Below are 23,955 nucleotides of genomic sequence, written 5' to 3'. Positions count from 1 at the left end.
GAGTGTATTATTTAAAGTAGAAAAGGTCAGAAAATCTAGCCCCCCCATTTGACAATAGTTATTAATTTTGGTAAATTCAAGCTGGTGACGTCCTAATCCGAGTTGGACACAACACAACGGGACAGCAACCGATAGAAATGAAATGTGTGTCACAAAAGGAGCCCGGATGGACGAAGGCTGCTAACGTGTTGCTAACTGGTGGTTATAAACAGTGCAGTGAAGATATATGACTTACGTTGGTTTCTTAAATAATTATTTTATCAATTTTATTGTGACTTGTATGATTATTACCATAGGAATCATTCAGCTTCATGTTATAACTGCATGGAGGCTGTTTGTTGCGACTTATACTATAATTCATAAACTGACCTGGTTTTAATTAAGCTCCATATGACAGAGAGACTTTGATATTGTGAGGTTGTCGTTCTAACTCGTTCATCAATGTTTTTATCTTCAACATATGTTTTCAGTCTAACTAAGCAAATGAAGATGAAAGAGGAAGCCAGAGAGATCAGGTGTTAGAAAACCTAAAGACCTTCCTGTCTCAGAAGAAGCTCTGACTCCACCAGATCACCAACCAGCTCTGAGGATGAACCTCCACATCGTCTTAATGATGTAAGTTTGTTTTTTCAATGAGGAGCTAGCTACAGTTTCAACAGCAAAAACTGCTGTTTCCAACACTAAGTGCTTAATAAACATGATTTGATTTAAAGGTAACTGGAAAGAATTTTTCCCCTTGTTAATCTAACATTTCTCTTTCTTTTATTATTTGTTGTTGGCTTTCAGGCCCCTGTGATGGACTGGTGACCTGTCCATGGTGAACCCTGCCTCTCATCTGATGGCTGCTGGAGATGGGCACCACCAGCCCCCCTCACCACCCTGCAAGGATCAGTGTGTTCAGATCATGGATGGAAAGATTTTAAGGTAGTTTGTCTCCTTAAGTCCACACTTAAAACAGCTTCATAGTTAATGCCAACATCAGCTGATTCTATGACATTGCTGACTATTTTTTTCTACTCCTAACATAAACAGGCAAAGAAAACACCCAGAAATGTTTTTCCACCCGAGGCATCCGGTCCCAATCATCATCAGTTCTGATGATGTCACATACATGGCGAATCCACAACGTCTTGAAATTGTAAATATCATTTTTTTATTTGCCATTTTTCTGTTCTCTTTAAATGCAAATGCTTTCTCTGTTTAATTGCTCTATTGTTCTTTTTTGTAGGATTCTGTAGGTGCAGTGAACTGGAATGTTCTGCCATTGATCCTCACTTTCATGTTTTATTGTCACTTAAATTTTCATGTTCATTGTGTTCACTTTTGATGTGTAAACTGATAATTTATGTAAAGTTCATAAAGTTGTGAGTAAAATTGGACAATTTTAAAATGTCTGTAATAAAAAAATATTTGAATTACCTTGGGCATCTTGTGTAATTAATCTTTCCATGTAATTTTAGCCTAAAACAATGTAAGTACTGTAGTGTAGTTATGCATGTCATGTATAAAATAGTTACGTAGGAATAAAGACAAATTAAGAGTAATTAAAATTGTAGTTTATCAATAGCAGCGAATCCAAAATAAAAATGAAGTGTAATTTAAATACATTATTATATTAATAGTATATTTGAAGTATATTTAATATATATATATATATTTAATATAATTTTGAGACATAATATAATACTCAAAATATAATAATTATATCAAAATGTAATAAAGTTCTGAAATATGAAATTTAAAAAGTATAAGTACACTAAGTATACTTGAAGTTGTTCCAAAAAGTACATATAGTATACTAAAGTATACTATTAATTGTAATTTTAAACAATTTAAATACTACTAAAGTATACTTAGTACAAAATAAGTTGTTCCAAAATAGTACAGTTGAAGTACATTGATAAAAGTATACTAAAGTATACTTTTTTTTTTTTTTTTTACCAGGGTTTAAAATGGGTTTAATATCTACTGCAAGACAAACAAATCCTTGTTCTGCTGTAGCCAGAGAGATGAAGCTTAATTGCTGAGCTAATAAAAGGACAGCTGTTGTGTGTTCTGAGCTGTCAATGACTCAGAATGTTTCTCTAAGACATTTCTTTTTTACAGGACACTCCTCAGTGACCGAGCCAACTAACCCCCCAACAGCAAGTCAGTGAATCCAACTGCATTTAATTTAACTTGATTTTTGGTTAAAGTATTCGTCCCTGTCTAAATGTGTGCTTTTTTAAAATCTTCTTCATGTTCAGCTGCTCTGGGTTCAATCTGGCAGACGCTCTGAAAACAGGTTAATCCCACTGATTAGCTCAGGAGTCTTTGATGTTTCATGTTACTGAAGGATGGGAGATGAATATGGATGAAGATGTGCTTCAGTGCTGCAGTTTGGATTAACATCATGTGAAGCTGACCCAGTCTGTTCTTATTCTCAGGTCCACAAACTTCTAAGCCATCTGGAGGAAGTGAGTCTGATCTCCTCCAGATTATATTAAGATAAATCAGAACACACCCTCATCCTGACTTCATACAGTGTGAGATATATCAGACAGAAGTCACAACCTTTTGTGTTTCCAAACTGAAAACACTGTATATGAACATGAAAAAAATCATCATGATTACCAGTACTTTCTCAAAATTTGACACAAACTATGATCCTTAGAATGAGCCCTGCATAGAGTAACTGTGGCTCAAAGGGAAATGTAGTTTTCCTGCAGTCTAAAAGATGTGGGTTCAGTTCTGGTATGTGTTGATGATCCTGGGAGAAGAACTGAACCCTAAGTTGCTGCTCTGTGTATGAATGTGAATGTACTTGGATGATTCTCTATAAACCCAAATATTTTCAAGTTAAAATGAAATGAATTATCTAATTATTAACTGTCTGATGTATTTTCTATAATCAGATGACTGGATTCAAACTAGAGGATGCCCTGCGCCCAGGTAAAGCTGTCAGTCATGTGTGTTTATCAATAAAAATCCAAAAATTGTTTCAAAATCCAGACTTTCTCAATAACTTTACTTCTAGTACTTTTACACATCATCCTGAACACCTGTATGAAATGAGTGGTGATACATGTGATCTAAAGCAACTGTTTCTGAAGGGATAGTTAAAGCCCCATATGTAACATCTGTATTCAGCACCGTTTAATCAGAGCCACTGCATTAAAGTGGATCAGAATATAAAGACGTTATGATTCCCACTTATAAGAAACTGTTCCTGAATCAGGAGTTACTGTCAGAAATGACTTATTTTTGAGCAGAGAGTGCCACCATGTGGACAGATGACATAGCTAATGCATCCCAGATCTGAAGATCCCAGTAACCTGGGTCTAAGTTAGTCTTTCCCAATCTTAATTTTTCATGACTCTGAAACGTAAACAGCAGAAAAAAGGGAAAAAATGACAAAGATCTATTTAAATTACTATGGCTACTTCCAAAGGAAAAGCCATATATCTTAAATTATCTGTCCTATTCAACAGTTGATGTAAATTATGAAGTGAAAGACAAATTAAATTAAAATGAATTAAAAAATATTTTATTTATCCAAAAGGAATATTAAATGTCTTCATAACTCGGGTATCTTCAGAGAGCCGTTGTGGTGGTGATGTTGGACAGGAGGGATCTTTATCACAGTTAGTCTTGCAACAAATCTGAAGAGGAATATTTTATTTGAGCTTTTGAGATGCTAATCAGCTGCTCCTGGTTGTACAAGCAAAACTTTGTAGCCAGTATTGGTTGTTTGAGTGTCTTAGCGCTGTCAATCAAGCTCATGTACTCTACTTAATATACTAAAGAAGAAACAACTTACTGTTACAGGACAGCTGTTTATTCGCCCTCGTCAGTGGTTATGCTAACTAGTTTGAGCATTCATGACAGGTTATGTTAGCTACACCCTGGCAGAGAGCAAGGAGGTGAAGGGAAACAGTTTTAACAAATATGTAAGAAAATATGTTTTCTAAAAGTTACATAAGCACCTTTAAGTGTCTGAGTACTAATGTTCCCAACAAACATCTGGCCAGAAACAAAATAGTTTTAAAATGTGGGAAAGTTCAAGATGTTCTTTTTTGAAAGACAATATTACATCCTTTTATGAGGGGCTGTTTAGGACAAAATCTATGGCTTATTCCAGTTCTAAGGCTGCTTACGCCTGAGTAGAGCCCCATGTGAACCGACAAGCCCTTGAGCAGGGAGCGGTAGAGAATGGCTGGCCGAAATTAGCGTTCATAAATCAGATTAACCTTGAGCTAAACGCCGCTCACACTGTGAGCACATGCGAAGATCAGATCTTCAAATTATGCCCCGCCTCTTCCGTGACACCTCTCATACATACGAAACTGAGTCGCTCACATACAAAATAATGAGTCTATTTTTCAGTGATTCTTGAGAATAGGGACAAAATGGGTTTTAATTTTTCCATAATTTTTTTTATTTCTTCTCAACCTTATGTATGCAAATATGACAAATAATGTTTAGGAAATGTAAAGATGCTAAGGTACAGGCTCTCAATTGCAACATTTTTTTTTAAATTACATTTTTAATCGACCTGACCTAGAACGTTGTCATCACCATCTGACAAAAATAAATAAAAAATCATTTTTAATGACCTTATTAGTGATATTTTTACTCATTTTACAGACAAACGCTTCTCAAGAAACAAAAGAANTGACCTAGAACGTTGACATCACCATCTGACAAAAATAAATAAAAAATAATTTTTAATGACCTTATTAGTGATATTTTTACTAATTTTACAATTTTACAGACAAACGCTTCTCAAGAAACAAAAGAAATATTATTTAAAACCAAAAACAACAAAAAGGCCATCTGATGGAGTTGACAGAACTGAAGGTGGTGACCAACTAGTGAATAAAATGAAAAACTTGATACATGTGAAGTAATGCAATTCATGTAAAATACATTAAAATGAATTAATTGCACATTTAAGTGAGATTTGACAACAATTTCACTGAAAGACTCAGAAAAACTCTGATGGAGTTGAAAAAAAGCCAAACTACCTGAATTTATATGATGTTATTCTGAAGGAGGCCATATTGTAGCTCATCAGGTCCATGAAATCTTTACATTATACCAAAATTAAGCTTTTATATCACAAAATGTCATCAAAGTTTTGTAAATTGTCAGTTATGGTGTTGACACATCATGGTTGTGACAAGCAACTTAGGAATAAAACAGAAGAAGAAACTAAAGAATAACTTAAGCTAAACAGAGCTAACTAGCCCTCTGAGCAAAGGAAGAAAAAAGATGACGTCATGGGGTCCTCAGAAGTTCTGGTGCCCCCCAATAATGCCTGATTTTTCTACATTCTTTTTATTTCTGACGGTGTTGACAAAAACTAGGGACAAATTTCATTGGAGTTGGAAAATATATAAAAATGATTGTAATTCAATTTATTGATACCTCTATAATTATTTATATGACTACTTATACTTAATTGTCACAATATATAATTTTAGTATTTCTTTAATTATTTTAAACTATTATAATGTGTTGAGTTCTGCTCCTGGACAAGGGCTTTTACAGGCATCATCCACCGACTACAATGGTTAAAATAATTTAAAAAAAAATCAGCAAATACCTGGAAAATATTAATTGTTGTGCTGACATGGCCCAGGTTAGTTGAGTCAGATATTTGAAAAAATTATATTTTGTGTATATTTTATTCAAATTTTGTGCTTTATGCATAGGACCTGTTTTGTCCCTATTTTCAAGAATCACTGATTTTATTAGTTTATATGTGCAATCTTAGTCTTGTGACTAAGACAAAAAGTTGTTTGCGTGTGTTATATTTTAGTATTGTATGTGCGCAATTGTATTTTGTGTATGAGTGTTAGAGAAATATTGTATGTGTGTGCGCAATTTGAGTATTTTTTGAGTGTGCGTGAGTCTTTCGTAGTGTGTGAGAGACAAAACATAGATTTTGTCCTAAACTGCCCCTCATAACCGTTAGCCATGTTCGTTTTCATTAAAAACCAAAAGTCTTTCTTCGACCTTCACCGCCTGTCAGTCAGAGCCATCACTGTGTTATTAAACCAACACGTGATGGTTGGCAGAACTCGGTGACTCAGTGTGTTGGCGGACCGGACCACGCCCTCTCTGGCTGACACACCCAACCCGCTGCAGAGGCCGCGCTGACTCACAGTGTAACTCTATACCCGTTTCAACTCGGCTCAGCGCAGGGAAACAGACTGGTGGCCACAAATCCTCGGAGCTCACGAGTACTGGATCAAAACCAATAAAAACTTCAGGAGTATCTCCACCCGGCCTCAGGATGAATTTTTGTCTACGGATACTTTTCCTTCTTTTGCTCATCACTGCAACATTAACGCAGGATGGTGAGTTTGCTGTTTGAAACTTTTAGTCTCTTTCTTTGTGGGGGGATTCAGAATGTTTTAGTGCAGGCGCGTTGTCTGTTGAGACAGACAGACAAAAAATAAATAAGTGTATCCATCAGAAACTTTTATTATCACAGAAACAAAGTAGCAGGATGAAAGAATGGGGGAAAGTAGGAGTTAATCAAAGTGAGCGCTGATTTTTCCATTAGGTTATTTTTGCGCTCAGCTTCATGCTTCAGTTTTTATAGGGTACATAAATAAAATCCTGGAACTGATTACAGTAACACAGCAGTTCTGAATAGAAAAGGAGGATTTAGGTGGATCTACGTTGTTCCTCTGCAAGAAGTTGGGAGAGTTTTAGTGTTTTGTTTAGTACATGGGTTTCCTTTAACGAAGTTTATTCTATAGATAATTTTGAAGTGCAGCCATTTTCCAGTTTACATTGTGTTATTTGAACAGTTGTATATGCTCTGAGTAATTTAATTTTTTTTCTGGATTTCTGTGTTGTTTGATATTTTAATTTAATCTCAAGTGTCAAAGAAGATTGGGACGGATCTTTATTGTAGTCAGAAAGTTGAATGAAAACTTTAGAAACTAAGTTACCAAGTACCATTTTTAAAGTGAAACGTTAATAAGTTGTAAAGGTTTATTTCTGAGAAGAGGAACACAGATCTCTGAATCATAAAATGAAGCACAAAACCTTTTAGTCTGTAGAAGCATTTAAGAGGAAAAAGTGATTTATTCATCAAAAGTATATTTAAGTTCTTGTACAGAAGAGTTTTGTGTGTGTTTTTTTGTTTGTTAAAGGACAGAATGGAAACAGTTTACAAGTAATCTAGACTAGAGCAATCATGGATCATTCATGAAGCTGAGAGAATAGTTGAGTTTAATCTTTAAAAAACAAAACTGTGTCATCAGCATGCTGGCAGACCTTACATTCTCTGACAATATTCCTTCAAAAAGATATTTCTGCAGGTAGGAGATTATATCGTTGGTTATGTCTTCACAACCTGGAGCTAAAAAACGTTTAGTGTCTGACATGGTGAACTGTGTTTGACTGTTTTGGATTCTTTGTTGCAAGAAATAAAACCTCAAACCTCTGAGCTCACAACATCTGCATCATCAATAAGTTATAGAACAAGTCTAATATTACAGCTGCTGTGTCTCACAAAACCATTTATTATATTATCAATAATATATCAGGCTTAGAGGGATAATGACTTGCTTCATTAGATTTCTCTGGATATCCATGGATGTTAACCTTTGTATTTCATTTCATTGGGGGAAAGACATGCATCAAAGAAACGCTTAGCTGGCCTTTTTAGGTAAATCAATCAGGTCATCAATCATAACATTTCCTATAAAAGCTGGCAATACATTTACAGAGGGTCAGCACTGACGTACATTCAGCTTTCCTTTTATTGACCATATAAATGCTCCTTTAGAAAGATCTCAACAGATCGTTTATCCAGGTGTATTTAAGATCTTTTTGGATTTTAATTCCTTTGCATGTAAAACTGGATATTTTTTGTTGGCTTGTCTTTATTTAATTCCCTTTTATTTAATGGTTAATAATGGTTAATGGAGGGAAAGTGTTGTTAAATTTGTTAAAGTGTTTAGTTTATTTTGCAGCTCTCAAGTTGGAAGGAAGTGAATAGAATTTGAAAATTAGATAAATTTCTCTTCCAAATAACAAAAGTTACATATTTATGGTGGATGATAAAAAGTACACCTGAGGGTACTTGTTATCATCTGTTAACTATGGATCTCTGTTCCATGGTTAACAGAGATCTCTTAAGTTTAGTATCAAAATATGTTTCCGGGAGAAAAATCAGCATTACAGTTTTTGCACGTCAACAAATGGCCTTTCTTCTGAGTGATGTCTTTGATGAACCAGTTTAAAATTCATAACAATTAGCAACAGAGATTGAAAGAGACATAAGCTCCTGATGAAACTGATATTTGAAATCAACTTCTACATGAAAGAGACGGATTGAAAACTGGTGAAATCTAAATCCTGAGGAGAGCAAAGCAATAATGCCACTACACCCATGTATGGGCGTAGCTGCTGCTAACTGCAGGATATCTGCCAGGTCAGGCCGATAGTTTCTTCTCTTCATGAAAAGGAACCACTCTGCTTGTTATGATGAAGAAACTTCCATTCTTTTGTTACTCTCCATACAAAGTCTCTGGACCATCCTTATCTTATGTCTTTGTCTTTTTCCAACATGAATCTTTATAAACCACCTTTTCATGTGGCTCTGCTATTCAATGAAGCTGCTTCTGAGAGTTCTGTTTTCTAGGACTGTGGCTTTCATGACAGTTTGACTTCTTTTTGTAAACTTTTGTCAGTTTTTGGTTTGAAGCATCGTATGCTAGAACAATTTTTCCCTCTGGTTTTGGGTACTGTGCAGCTGAAAGGATATTTTTCTCATTCAGTCTTACTTTTGGACAGTTGTTATGATGTTTAATAATGGCTTAAAATTAAATTTTGTTTCAATTATTTTTGAATTGAATTAAATTCAGTTTTTTGCATCATGGTGCCTCGTATAGATTGCTACTGCTACTCTGAATCCAAGGTTATCTGTTAGAATATTGCAGCTGGTTTCTCCATCTGTTTAGATTTTGTTTCAGTTATTTTTCTTTGTGGTGGAGATTTTTTAGAAATTTTTGTCGTTTTTGTGGACTACCATCTGGGTGGTTTATCATTAGCTACAGTGGAGGGAAATGCCATCTGCTTAAACTTCTGGATCACATCACTAAGGTTTACCTTAACACCAGATTTTTAATAATCTATGTTAAAGATTTCAGTGACTGCATGTGCTCTCCTACAAGCCCACCATCTCGGTTTTCCTCATGCTTTATTTATCCATCAGGTCAAAGCCACAAGGCTAAAGGTGAGGCTAATCAGCTGAAAAATTGAACAACTTTAATAATTTGTGGCTTGAAATTGCTGCTATTTCTGATAAAGTGCTTGAAGCTGGTTTAGAGAGTGGTCCAGGCAGCAGGTGGAAACATGGCTGACAGTAACAGTACAAACACTGTATGTTCACCACCAGAAGGTAACTCACTCATTCAGACTTGAAAAGACTTTAACATAACTTGCACTGTTGATGACTGAAAGTGTTTCAAACGTGTTTGGGGTTGACCAAATGATCCAAATGTCTGTGCTTAAACTACATTAAGTTAAAAAAGTCCCATTGGTTCATATTTTTAGTCTAAGTAAAAATTCGGACTGACTAACCTTCAGCAGGTGTGTGCGCAGGTGGCCACTCAAACTGTGGTCAAGGACCACTTCACACCCACTGCTGAAAAGCATCACTTTTAGTTTAAATAAAAGCCACTCAGAAAAGAAGTTTTCTGTTGTAAAAACCGAAGAAGAGAACAGCAAACTGAAGCAAAATGCTTGTGGCATCTTGTGTTGTTTTCCATTTTCCTCGGATGGCCTTGGCACAAGATTGAATTCCAACCAGACCAAGTTTTACTTACTTATCTTCACTCATAAAGACATCTCATAAAGATTTAGATGAGTGATGTTGAGAAACTACATTTTTTCCCTCTATGAGTCCTGACTTTAGGTTGCCTTCTTGCTGATTTATTTTCCTTTACAAACCCCATAATAAAAACATCCATCTCCTGTGTTAATGTTTAAAAAGTTGTGATAGTAGATCTGGAAATCAAGATATTTAGAGGGAGACAAGTCTCTCAAGATATGAAAATTACGCACCTCTAGCCTTCCCCCTTCCTTTTTTCCCTGGAGCTTTGATCCCAGCATGTTGTTTGACCGGTTTTAGCATTTGCTTGGAACAATAATACTGTGATATGTCTACTACAGAGGACTACTCATGATTTTCACACTACATAAAAAGGCAAATATGTAACATTTCCACCTGCTGCTGCACACCCAACCATTCAAACATGTGGGCAGTCTGTGGAAACAAAGCACCTGCCTTTAATTTCTCTTTCAGTTAAATAAAGTATTTTTGATTTTGAATTGAATTTATTCAGTAGAACATCTGGAAGATGTGTTCAAGCGTCCCCAGACTCCGGTCACGCTGCCACACCTTCATCTGCAATACAATCTAAAGACCAGGATCAAAGCAGGCTCTGTGATCATGTGAATAATTAAATATAATGTAGGAGATTCTGTTCCATTAAATGCATCATTGAACACAGGACTTGCACTTTTGTCTTAACATGTCACAAATGTGACATTATTTAATTTACATTAAATAGGAAGTCATGTTTTGCTGTACATGACCACAATGAAACTTAATTAAATGATGAAGATATCAAAAACCTAGTTTTGCTGCCTAGAAGCAAAATACAAACAAAAATATAACGTCATTATCAGCGTATAAATAAATACTTTGTTACTGCTGTTGTATGCTTTAAAATCTTTATCAATCAGTGTGCAAAAACTTTCCAAATTTCATTCAAGCAGAATATTTATGTTTAGATCAGATACTTTAGCCATGCTTGTGTGCTGAAAGCACCATACAAATCCCAAAAACTGTTCACCAAAAGCAGAACAAATCCAAGCAGATCCTACTTAAAAAAGGATCTGTTAGGGTTCACCCTGGCATGGCCCGCTCTACTGCCTGGGTTACTGGTTCTTATGAAGTCTTAAAGCCCATCTTCTAAATGCTGAAGACAATTAGAACCATAGACATGAAAATGTAAACAGCTCATTGAGCAGGCTGGCCCATGCTGTGATATGACTCAGTGTTCGCCATTTTGGATATGGTGTATCTTCCAGTAAGCTAATACAAGTAAATTGACTGAACTTGATAAAGCGCCGTTCGACAAAGTATTTTACATTGATACCTGTCAGTGACACATTCTCTCACACACCCTAATTTATTGGGGAATCAAAAAAAGCACTAACGGGAGTGTTTCTAGCATTTTCATGCAATTATTTAGTTGTTTTCAGGGCTTTCTGAATACAGAGCATGTTTACATTTGATACCACTGATTCTGATATGTTGTTTTTGTATTGACATTGAAGAACACACACACCTTGAGGGGTGTATTCATTAACATATTTACACAACTCCACAATTCTATGTGCATTTGTCATTTCAACAAATTAATTTTTGGAGGGAATTTTATTGTAAAGACAATGAACTTTGATAAATCAGCTACATATTTTTCTTACTATTTTCAGGAAAACAGCTTTTGTTACAGTATGATATTCTAACTCTGCTACAAACAGTTTAAACAATGTGTGAGAGGAGACACTTCTGGGCAATTTAGTTTTATTGGAAATATTTCCTGGTTGGTTAGAAGCTAGTTTCTGTCCACAAGATCAAGGAATTCTGCTTGTAAAATTCCGTTATTTTCTTTCATCCTTACCTGTGAAAGGTAATGCCAGTGGATGTGGTTGGTACTGTAAGACGGTTGAAACAAGGCCACACAGCACATGAATTGGGACCTCTGATCACGCCACTGCACATTCAAGATGGTAATGACTCAACGTTCAATGAGGCGTCTAATCATGTGTATGATTAGAACCACCTGCAGCCTGGATTCAGACCCGCTGTTCTTAAAGTTTGAATGAATATGAGGCTTCAGTGATCATGTTGTCTGTCCAGAGCTGCTACGAACAGAAGTTACAAGTTCTGTTTGGAAACTTAACCATGACCAGTGAAGGAAAAATGGTGCTCTCCTGTGAAAAGGATATTCTTCAGCTGAGACCATGCTGAGTTATGAAACATCCAGCTGATGTTTGGTCTGCTTGAAGTTAGTCAGATAACATGTTGAACTCTGACAGAGTTTTAGGCAAAGTCACTGTAATTTTAATGGAACCATTTCTTCCATCCATCCATGATGTGTTGGCATTCACCTACCACAGAACAGAGGAAAGAAGAAACAGTCAAAATATAAAATGTAGAACTGGCTTACCTTTGGGGTTCTGCCATGTTTTGTGTGAAATATGTAATTCTAATTTAATGAGAAAACACTGGCAGGTTCTGGTTTTTTATAAATTGCATGTGAACAGCCAATCAGTGCAAGGGAAATGAATGACTGCTATATAAGCACTAGCCAATAAGGTGTCAAGTAGCATTGCCCATACCTATTTGAGATGCATACTTTTGAGGAATAATTTGGAGTTAAATTTCACAGAAAGATCCCTGTGTCTATGCTTATTTGTGGATTTGTATCCACAAATAAGCATGGTTCCACTGAGCTGTTGGCATACTGAAAATGTCATGTTGTGGATCTGGGGATTTGATGGATAAGTTTTGCAATACGCTTTCTCCTCTCCATGAGTTTCCTGCACAGTGTGGCAGGATGAGGTTGACACAGTTACCCACAGACATGATCTAAGTCGGTAAGGTTCGTTCACTGCTGGAGCTGAAAATTTAACTTAATGTTGACAATTACTGACGCAGATATGAAGTGTGTCTTCAGGCAAGTTTTATTTGTTAGGATATTTAACTCATCAACAACCAATGACCTCTAAGGTTCAAATGGATCATAATCTTGAAGATGGTGACATCAGTGACCATGAAAGTACCATAGATGTTCTGGATAGAACTAGATAGATGCATAGAAAATGTCCAACAGATGAAAAGTTGTTTTAATTCATCCTGTGTCCATTTACTACAGTGTTCAGGTCAATGTTAGCATAGTTAGCTATGTCTAACAAAATAAGAAAGACTGAAATGGAGAAATATTTTCAGTAACTGAAATGAATAAAAATGGTAAATAATGTGGAAAACTGTGAGTAACTGGAACTATTAATCTAATACAGACTGAAATTATATGTATAATATCTTTATTTTCATTTTTGTGGATCTCTGCCTTTCGAACTGATGTGAAATAGTTTCTTTTTCCTCACAACAAGTTTACATCAGCTGTCGGCAAATTACGGTACTCCATAAATGTTCTGGCAGCTCTTTACCAGAACAGTCCCACCCAACTGATGGTGGGATAAAACACCATCAGTTGTTCAACAATAATTGAATAGATTTTTTGAAAATGGTATCTTCTGCTGAGCATTATTACCCAATCAATATCTACATAATCACACTATAATATATATAATATATATAATATAATATAATACAATATAATACTTTAACCCTTTTGAATTCTGCACCAAAAATTACCAAACTACTACTACTACTATCACTAATGCAAACTAAACTAAAACTATAAAACTAAACAATATTTAACAACTAATAAAAACTTGCAAACATACTGTAAAAGCTAATTGAAATTAGCTGAGTCAGACAAACAAAAAGTCAGGATGCAATAAAACAAAACTATAATGAAAAGTACCAAACTATCATAACCCTGGTTCAGGTTAGAATTCCTGATTTTAATGTTTTATCTTTGCTACTAGCTATTCAATCATAATAGAGTAGCTTGAGTTGAGTTGAAAGTGTTTTTACACTTCAGAAGAGTTTCCCTTGCTGTTGGTCAGGGAGAGTCAGCTCTTTGTATCCAAAGCTCCCAGCTTTAAATAGTTTGCGCCCAGAAAGCCTTGCAGAACCCTCTCTGATGACTCATGCTATTTAAAGCTGCTTTGCACGTCAGTCACTGCTGCCATGGGAACCACCAAATAAATCTATCATTATAGATTTTTTTTATAGATAGATCTGAGTTCTTCTCACAGTCTGATATAGCAAACTAAACCTTTTCTTTTTACTTTATATTCAAAGGACCTGAAGGGGCTAAATGCCAGAAGGTTACACACACTAACAGTGCTGCGTCTGCTCCTAACTGGGTAGTTGACACATGCTGATGTCATGACTTTGTAAGCTTCTGATAGGTTCATGTACTTCAGTCATAGGAAGGCACTATAGTTCAGTCAGGAGGAATGGCCCAAATTACTGTTGTTAAAGGATTCTGGAAGCTGAAGTCAGAGAGTTTGAAGACAATTCTACCAAATACTGAGGAAATGGATGGACATTTCTGGAACGAAAAGGAATAAAATGGCTGACATTCAGCAAATGAAATAATTTTTGTGATCATAACTAAAACTGTAGAAGTTTAATCTGATTTTATGTCAGTATATGTACATGTGTGTAACACTGTGTAACTCTAACCATGGTACTCTTTGTCATACAGGATTTGATCTCTCAGACGCTCTCGGACCAGGTGAGAAACTTTCTGTTTGAGCACATTGCTAATTTAGATGACTGGAAGCAGAATCATCAACTCTGCATATGCACTTTCATTTGTTTTAGACCCAACACCAGAAAAGCCCAAACAGCAGCCAGAGTCTCCGAAGCAATCTGGAAATGATGGTTTGTATCTTGGCATGCATCATCTCAGCCTGTTGATGCATTATTGCAACCCAAACAGACCACATCTATCTTCCTGTTTCTGTTCATTACACAATGTTATGATAAGGTTACGCTTTCATCCTAGAGGAAGTGAAACATTAAACCACAGCATTGTTGCAGGAAACACCAGTTCTGTCTAACGTTGTGTTGCTGATGGTGAGGCAGCGTGTTGGAGTGGCTCTATTATATTAGGTCTGATTTGTTCATCATTGTTTGGTTGAGGTATTGCATGTTAGGACAATTATTCCTTCTGGTTTTGGATGCTGTGCAGCTGAAAGGATTTTTTTCAGTTGTTTTGATGCATAATCATGGCAAAAAGTTATTGTTTTTAGTTTTGGATCAAATTGAATTCAGCTTTTAGCTTTGTCAGCTTCTCCTATTGATCTTTGCAGCTACGTCACTTATTCAGACGAGGCACATGACAGACTCTGAGGGATGAGATTGTCTGGCTGTGTTGCAAACTCCAGTCAATAGTGTGTCAAATTGCATTGTGGCTAGGTTTTTCAGGATTATGTGTCCTCAGTGTTTCCACAGATTTCTAAAGGACTATCAAAGAGTGTGAAATGACTTTGGACAGTGAGTGTGACTTGCTGTGTGTGAGAAGCTACAGAAGTAAAACTTCAGAATACTCAGACGCAGATTGGCATTTGTTCAAGGCAAGGGTGGTGAGGCAAGAAAACCACTGAAATGCCAGCTTTTCTCTTCTGCATGTTATGACTCAGATGTTGTCACGCACAGGTTGCTATGACTACCCTTTCATAAATGAAACCACATGCACTTCATGTAGCTGCAAAGTGTGACGTGTCATCCTGTAGAGAACTCATCTTGTTAGCAGTGAATCAAGGTTTCTGATTGGACAGAAGAATGACCCAATATGGCTGGATGTAGTTTTATTTTCCTGAACGCTGTAGAACATGTGGAACAAATTATGCAGTGGCTGAGTTTGTTGAGCATGTTTTACTCAGAGTACAGCCTGAAGTCATCAGACAGGTTTGAAACTGGACTTTGTTTTACCTGTATGCTCAGGTTGCATGAAGTGTGTGTTTTGCAGTATGACTGAAAGGCGTTTTGTGCTGCAGGGATAATCTGTTTCCATGTGAGACGGGTTGTGTGATCAAATAGAAAAATCCCTGCAATGTTAATACTTCTCCTGTCCTCAGGTGGGCTGGACCTCTCCGATGCTTTTGGACCAGGTAAGACACAAATTTGCTTTCCAGAAACTTTCCTAACACCCATCTAACAATGGATTCATTACCTCGTGGCATTTATTATGTCATTATTAACATTAGGTTTTTTTTGTACAGATCCAACGCCTGCTCCCAAAAAGCCAAGTTCTGGAGATTCTGGTAGGCTGAGGTTTCATTCTCTGCTCTTAAAGCATGTAGAGAGCTGAAAGCTAAACTGGAACCAGGTTTACCTGTTTACATGTTGGCAAAGCGACCTGATGGGTGTGTGTCCTGCTGCAGGTGGCTTTGGGTTTGACCTGGAGGACGCTCTCAAACCAGGTAGGCCATGTGAAAATCCTTACACACCTGGAGCTTTCCCTCATTTATAGATTCTTAGGGGGGGAAAAGGGAACAAATGGACAATTTTTCACATTTAGGATCACTACTGTACATCAAGGCAACTAATATACAAAATCAGTTGTCTTTGTCGCAGTTGCTATACAAAATCACATTAATTTGTTCTTGTCATGTTGTTTGGCTCTTCTTGTCTCAAGCAAACATTAACATTTGGAATAAAAGTGCTAGAACTGAATCCTTGTTCCAGAATCATTTCCTTCTGTGATAGACTTCCCTTCTCTAACTTCACAGATATGATGTCCTCTCTGTAATCACACACATGCAGAATCTTGATTTAATATTTAAGATATGTGTACACTCTTAAAACAAATGTCTTCTTTCTCAATACATTTTATTTTTATCTTGTGTTGTTTTAGTTCAACAGCTATGTGTTAAACCATTGACCAATCACGTTACTTCGTGGATGTCTGCAGTTCTGGACCTTTCAACAGGAAAAACAGTCAATTAAAGCAACTTCCACTGATTGTTTTTTATTACATTTGATGTCAACACTTTTGTTTTCAGAGTGTACCATTTCAACTTTATTTGTGCCCACAGCTAGATATATATTCTTCATTTTGTAGCTACTATAGCACAATTGATACATAAAACAAAATTTAAAATATCTTAATTGGTCTAAACACAATTCTTAAAACAGACTAAATTCACTTTCTAGAGCTAAAAACAGTTTTTAAGAAATCCATGATTGTTACCTTCACACACTTCATTAAAGAATGCCTTCCTTCTATGTGGTCACATGATGAAGGTTTTTCACAGTTTCCTAGAAACGAGAAGTGGCTCAACTTATCCAGTCATAAAAATATCGAAGTATTCTCCATCCACTTCCACAGTGGGGCAGATATTTGGCTCTTCCTGTCATTGCTGGCTTATTCAGATCTTGATGACCGTTTGGTCTCTGTGTGCAGGCCCCACCGAGAAACCAAAGAACCCTGGGTACAATCCAAACGGTGGAGGTGAGTGGACAGTAGATCCAGCTGCTGGTGTAGCAGCTTTATCAACTCACTGAGGCCCAGAACCAGAGCTGTGAAGCTGAGTTGACACAATGCAAAGACTAAAACACCAATATGAGTCTTGGAAACATGGATGTGTCCTGATATGTGGGAGGGAACTCAAACATGGACCTGAACTGCTCTGTTTTCCTCCAGGAGGAGGAAGTTTTGATGATTCTGACCTGATGGATGTTAGCAAAGATGGTTACAAGCCTGATGATGGAGGACGCTCTGGAGGTAGGACCACATGAATGTCTACCGTCTTTAGAAGCTGATAGTTGATGTTCTGCTGTGGTTTGAGGAGAGCAGAATCTCATGCTTCCAGTCTGGTTTCACCATGTGGACTGACAGTCTAAGGTGAGAGGTGAGTATTTCTGTGAGATTTGGTACCAACATGTGTGGCAGTGACACAACTGAAACCAGACTCTTGCATATAAACTGAATAAAGAGACATAAACATATTTATTCTCTTCCCTTCCTGATATCTTGGCTGATTTTCTTTTCTATCATGTGAAACAAGAAAGCAGTGTCTTTCAGGTGAGGCCTTAAAATACATCCACAGGTGTTCCTTCAATTATCTCAAATGTGTCAGTTAACCTATCAGAGGTTTGTGGAAGGAAACCCAAAAGGTTGAACCTGAGTACATAGAGTTTAAGGGATAATTATCCCTGACACTGTCAACGTTTGAATTTGAGGGAAGTTGTGAACAGGATTATTAAAAATGTAGGAGCCAAGTTTTCTGGCATTTAGCAAATATAAATAATTTTGGTAATTCCATTTAACCCAAAACAAGACAGATTAGGTTTGAAATTTGAAATTTGAAATTTATTTCGAACATGATACATTTACATTTGATTTAACTTCACACAGTGAGAAAAAAATGTTTGTGTCTTTATTCAGTGTATATCTGCCTTCAAATGGAATCTGTAACAAACTGTAATTTGCTTCTTGCTATTTACATCACAATCAGTAAAAAAAAAAAAAAACACCCAGTCCTTTTCTAGTTTTCTAGTTATTATTAGTCATGGTCCATTTGGTCCATTTGGTCCATTTCTCACTCACTCATCTTCATGTGTCAAATCGTCATGCTAACAGCCTGTTTTTCTTTAAACTTCTGTCATCTTCAATGGATTTTCTGTAACAAACATAATTATGAGGGGGGGAGGAAAGGATTAGTCTGAAGAGGAGCAGCCAAAGCAAATGAGGTGGATTAGCAGTTCTTGCCAACAACTGATGTGTCATCCAGGAAATATGGAATATTCTTTCTGCTTGCTACTGATTGCTACTAGTCGGCCCTTTATTCGCACATGAGCAAATATCTTTGAAGAGATTAGGGTGATATGAGTTGAACAACATTTGATATATCTTTCTAAATAAGTAGTTTCTAGTTAATTAAGTCAAAGTTGTGACTCAGGGCTGTTGTAACTTATTAATTCAAAGTCTTCAAAGAGTTATTGCACATGATGATGGCTGTTGGCAGGACAGTTCTCTTGTAGCTGTCTGTGTCACAGCTACATGAGGCCTCTGACTGAAGACACTCTGCCTTCCTAAGACAGTCTGATGAAGAGGATGGTCAGGGCTGTTCATAACTTTTTATGAAGAATCCTTCTTTGTATAATCCTCTCCACAGGATCCACAGTCATCCCTAAAATAAAACCAGAATAGAACCAGAACAGAACCATCCTTCTCTATTAGGCTGTTGAGCATTTTTAGGTTCCTGGTTCTGGTGTTGCTGCCCCAGCAGATGACAGAAGAGATTATCCTCTCAACAACATATTTCCAGAATATCTGCAGCATCTGGCTGCAAACCTTGAAGGAGCTTAGCTTCCTCCACAAGTCCTGTCTACTCTGTTCCTTCTTATATTATAGATGCTTCACTGTTGCATCTCCAGTCCAGTCTGTTGTCCAGATGAACACCAAGACATTTATATTCCTCAACCACCTCCACTTCTTCTCCCATGATGGAAACAGGGTTTATCTAATTCTGTTTCTACTGAAGTTTACAATCATCTTCTTTGTTTTGTTCACGTTTAAGATGATAGTTTCCACACCATGACACAAAGCGGTCCTCCAGATCTCTGTGCTCAGCCTCTTGTCCATCTTTGATACACTGCAGTCATTTTAGTATTTTTATAGATGACAGAAGTCAGACTTGTGGTGGAAGTCTGAAGTGTAGAGAGTGAAAAGGAACATTGGGAGTACAGTTGCTGATCACCTGCTGACCCAGGTGATCAACAGATGCTCCTGCGTTGCTGATCACCTGGCTGGACACACAGTCCTTAAGTCTCACAAACTGTGGTCTGATTGTGAGGTAGTCATAGATCCAGGCAAAGTGCAAACTTTAGTTTTCTAAAAGAAAATATAAAACAGCTTCATTTTTGCTTCTTCCATTCATGTAGAAGCTAAAAATCTCTAAACTGACTAACTTTTCTTCTTCTTCTGCTTCCAGGCCGTGCAATGGACCCTGGCTATGATGACCAAGGTAAGCTGCTGTGCTTTTGGTTTGGTTTGGACATGTTAGTGCAGTTTAGTCTTCTGCTCTTTAGCTCTGATGCTATCAGCTGTAGCAGTGCTAAGTTTTGCTGAGATGACTGAGCAGGGATTTAAGTGCTGAAGATTAAAATTGAAGAGTGAGATGAGAAACTTTTAAGCCACTGTCTTTTACTTTGCTGCCAAGAGTCCACTTGGATCAATAATTCTCCAGGATGTGGTCTGTCTGCTGGAGAGCTCAGAGGATGGATGACTTTTAGCATGTCACCATTTGACCTTTATCTGATTATATTGAAATTTACTTCCTGCAATATAATTTTTTTGATTAAGCCAATGTTTTCTTACCTGAGTATTATGGGTTGAACAACACAGACTGACTTGGTTTCTGATTTTTTTTTACAGATGGAGCTGGTAAATCTCAAGGTAAACCTCTTCTATAAAATGAGCTGTACACTGATGAAAGCAGCATCTAGAAAGAGGAACCACTCATTGGAACATTTTTTTGTAATTTTTTTTATAAAGAGCCCAGATAAAATCTATGCTTCTTAAACTTCTGCAAAGGTTTAAGAACTTCTTTTTTTAAAGGTTTTATTGGCTCTATAGTGGCCTTTATTTGAATTGACAGNAAAAAAAAAAAAAAATCATCAAAACGTGTTAAAATTAATGACCCAACAACAATAATAATCTCAGTGATTATTGTTTCAACAAGGTGTTGCTCAATTCTGTGCGTTTCGGTTCCATTACCAAAACAATGAGCAGAGCAGGAGTTTAAAATGAACTAATCAACCACCGCTGTGTTCAGGGAGGATTATTAATGATCGCAAAATAAATATCAAACCTTCAAACCTAATATCGTAACGGACTGAATGTTTTTAACATAATCTCTGGTCGGCTTGTGGAGCGCAGGAGGTTGCCACGGCAATGGGTGTGCTTAAACGACAGAGAGAGATGGAGAATAAAAAGATGCGAGTGGTTTAGAGTTGATCACCTGTTCAGGTTGTTTTACCTTTGTTTCCCTTTGCTGTGGCTCTTTACAGCCGCTGTAGTTTCTAAACGTTCAATAAACGACAAACTTGAACTAATTACCTCGTTCTTTGTGAGTATACGTCATTTACAACAAACATCAAACACGGTAAATATGTTTCATTAAGTATTTAACAAACAAATGGCTTCTACCGCGATAATTATGTGAAATTAAATTAATTGTCTAATATAAAAAAATAGTTTGGTGTTTTGGGCTCAGAGTCTGAGGCTTTTCCTTTATCAAACAAATTTATTTATTTTTTTTGCCTCTTATTTAGTGGAAATATTGATGCTGATGATACTTTCTCCAAAATAACCTTTTTCAACCTTTATAGCTCCACTGTTGAAATGAGGCTCTAACATTCACAAATAACATTGAAATAAATTCTAGTCCAACATCTGGTTTGAGGTGATTCCTCTGGAACCTGTTGGAGGAAAAATATCCCAACTCCAGAAGATGAGCTTTAACCTAACAGAGCTCTGTGGTTCCTCCTGTCAGGATGAGAGTCAGGGTGAGGAGGAAGATGAAGTGGAAGCTGCAGGATCTTCAGAACAAACAGGTCATGATGCTGGGCTACTGATTATCCCTCTGTCTGGACACAAGATCAATAGAATCAGTTTAAAAGATAAAATGAATGGTTATATGCCAGACATGCAAAACTGGGATGCACTCCATGCCATGATGTTCAGAATTTAGGTCTCATGGCGTCTCAACGTGTCAACATTGCAGCCAGTGGGCTGAAGGAAATATAGCTTTATTTTGTAGCAATTCAAGAGCTACCAGCTTTTATCACTTCGCAAAAAAATTAATCAGCACAGAAACTCCAAAGGACACAAAGAAGCATATATATATATAAAAGAAATAGAAATAAATCCACAAATCTAGCTTAGGAAGTTTTCCAGGAACTTGTGTTTAAACTCTTCAGAACTACCTAAACTTTTATTTATTCAAAAGAGAAATTAAATGTTGTAACTCATATCAGCTCTTTAAATGCTCTTTAAATCTCTGGGCATATTGGTAGGTAAATGTAGGAGTAGTGAATATAATCCTTTTCCACCATCTGATTGTGGTCCTGCTCTGTTCATATGAAGCCAATGTGAGGGTGTGAATACTTTCATCAGGCTGTGTATTTGCTGGAACTCATACTTCTCCTTCCTAAACTTACTGAGTCTATAACAAGCTTGACCTTTTTATTTCCCCAAGTCTTGATCAGCTCCAGCACAGGCTGCTCCGTTTACATGTGCGACTTGCAGCGCAACATTATGTGCAGGAAAATTGAAATCAGTGCATCGTCATGGTGATTGGAGCATGCAGCTGAGAGCTCCTTCTTCCTGCCTTTGTGTGTGTAAACTCTCTTTGGGCACGTTGATGGTTTCCTGTTGGATCAGTGTTTTCTGGAGTGTTTTTTGGGAATTTCCTGCTTCTCCTCCAACAGAATCTATTTAACAGCTGATTGTTTTCCTCACTCACCCAGAATAACGTCCTCATAGCTTCCCTGTGAAGGCTGGACTGGAATCTTTGTGTATTAAGTCTGTTTGTCTGATTACAAGACAGCAAGTGTGAGTTGGAGGTTCCCACTTAGTTTTATTTAGTTTTTCCTCCAGTGATGGAGTTGGTGTGAGGCTCAGTTCAGTTTGATGTTGCCAGCCTTGGTCTGGTTTGTCCTAGCTAAATCCCTGCTTCGATTGTGTGTCGTTGCAGATCCAGATCTTCTGTGGGGCCAAATCCTGAAGATGCTAAATGCTAACATGCCAGAGGAATTCTTTATGTGGATGTCCAACTTAAAGAAAGTTTTAAACCCCCTGTTAGAGAGGGCGATGGAGCTCCTGCAGAATCTGCCATGAGCATTAGTTAGACCCACGCTGTTGGTTACAGAACCATCCCTGCTTAGTATTTGGAGTTGAAACCACATGTTCACATACAGTCAACAAAAAAGACAAATTTATTTTTCAGTTTGAAATTAAATCCGACCAAACTTCTCTTGCTGTAGCTTAGTTAGAATTAGAAATAATTAGCAAATAATTCTGCTATTTGCTAAGTACCAGAAAACTTGGTGAGAACATTTTTTAGAGATTTTTTTTCAAACTCAAAAGTTTACATACATTTTTATGGTCAGCATCGGGGTCTTTTAAACTCCAGCAAAATGTTGTGAGTTTGTGGGAGGATACGGAAATGTTTGACTCAAATCATACATTTTAAAAGAACCGATACTAAACAAGTGTATGTAAACTTTTTAATTTGAGAAGAGTTAAAAATTCTCTAAAATTCATTCATTAAATTCATTAAGTTTTCTGGCAGTTAGCAAATGGAAATAATTATGCTAATGCTAACTGGACCTAAAACAAGAAAAGTTTTGTGAGACTAAACTTCAGACAATAATTAAAAAAAATGTGTTTGTTGATCAAAGTATCTGGTTTCAGCTTGGCTGCACTTTTCTTTTGGGTTGTTTTCTGCTCCTGTGGGGTGAAAATGAGAAGTTTCTCTCAGGTTGGGTTTTCCTACTACAATGTGTTGCATACAGTAGATATTCTCCCATCTGGCCACTGGGATTTGGATTGTGGGACCGCCCTCTACTTTATTGAAACTTTCATATATTTTTAGCTCTTTGTTTATAGGGTAACAAAGACTGTACAAAAAAAAAAACACTCCTGATGATTTGGTGGGATTCAGACTTTGTTACATGTTTTGTATTTGTTTACTTTGTTCTGAAAATAAACTAACCACTACTTGTGGTGTTAAATATGGTTATTAATGTATCAGGGTTTTGTTTTGATTTACAGCTTTTGCAAAACTGATTTTAGCTAATTTATATTTCCAGAGTGAAATGTGAGACAGCTCCTGATTCAGCAGAACCTTAAGCCCAGCAGTCAGGCCCCTTTGTTAAGTCAGAACTTTTTTTCCATAACTGTAAGCTTAGTCCTACAAATGAAACTAGCTGCTGTTAAGATCCATTAATAAGCTTTTATGTTGCTGCTCCTTCCTGTGGCTTCTAAAAGCAGCCACAGGTGAAAACTTAGCTAACTTTAAATGTGGGTTGTGTTTGTTTTGCTTATGTGTTCTGCTGTCATGGCTTCATGACAGAAATGCCTCATTTCTGCCGATCTGTTGTCTCACCTTGGATCCATGTGAATTGCAGCCTGAGCTCACATTCTTATAGTCAGCATTCAGAGTGCTGTGCTAACAGAGCCATGCTAACCTACAGTCCGCTTCTGTCTGTGCAGGTTCTCT

At 36.8% G+C, this 23,955-nt stretch overlaps 1 protein-coding gene and 1 long non-coding RNA gene across 2 annotated transcripts in view; both read left to right on the top strand.

Annotated features, from left to right (window-relative positions):
- The first annotated feature begins 114 nt into the window (after positions 1-114).
- LOC107833844 (uncharacterized) lies at positions 115-818 on the top strand. Its single transcript, XR_001659617.1, has 3 exons — positions 115-201; positions 471-615; positions 787-818. It is a non-coding gene; the product is annotated as an uncharacterized LOC107833844 (long non-coding RNA).
- A 5,333-nt stretch (positions 819-6,151) lies between these two features.
- cd99 (CD99 molecule) overlaps positions 6,152-23,955 on the top strand; it is a 25,273-nt gene continuing 7,469 nt past the window's right edge. The window contains exons 1-10 of the mRNA XM_007578166.2: positions 6,152-6,344; positions 14,424-14,453; positions 14,543-14,602; positions 15,802-15,834; positions 15,946-15,987; positions 16,108-16,146; positions 17,130-17,177; positions 17,370-17,450; positions 19,663-19,695; positions 20,106-20,126. Of these exons, the coding sequence (XP_007578228.1) occupies positions 6,281-6,344; positions 14,424-14,453; positions 14,543-14,602; positions 15,802-15,834; positions 15,946-15,987; positions 16,108-16,146; positions 17,130-17,177; positions 17,370-17,450; positions 19,663-19,695; positions 20,106-20,126 (451 nt within the window). The 5' untranslated portion in view covers positions 6,152-6,280. The remainder of the gene's footprint in view (positions 6,345-14,423; positions 14,454-14,542; positions 14,603-15,801; positions 15,835-15,945; positions 15,988-16,107; positions 16,147-17,129; positions 17,178-17,369; positions 17,451-19,662; positions 19,696-20,105; positions 20,127-23,955) is intronic.

The sequence above is a fragment of the Poecilia formosa genome, unplaced genomic scaffold (genome assembly GCF_000485575.1).
Source record: "Poecilia formosa unplaced genomic scaffold, Poecilia_formosa-5.1.2 Scaffold469, whole genome shotgun sequence".
Taxonomy (NCBI): domain Eukaryota; kingdom Metazoa; phylum Chordata; class Actinopteri; order Cyprinodontiformes; family Poeciliidae; genus Poecilia; species Poecilia formosa.
The sequence above is the reverse complement of the archived record's forward strand: the minus strand, read 5'-3'. Positions and strand labels throughout refer to the sequence as shown.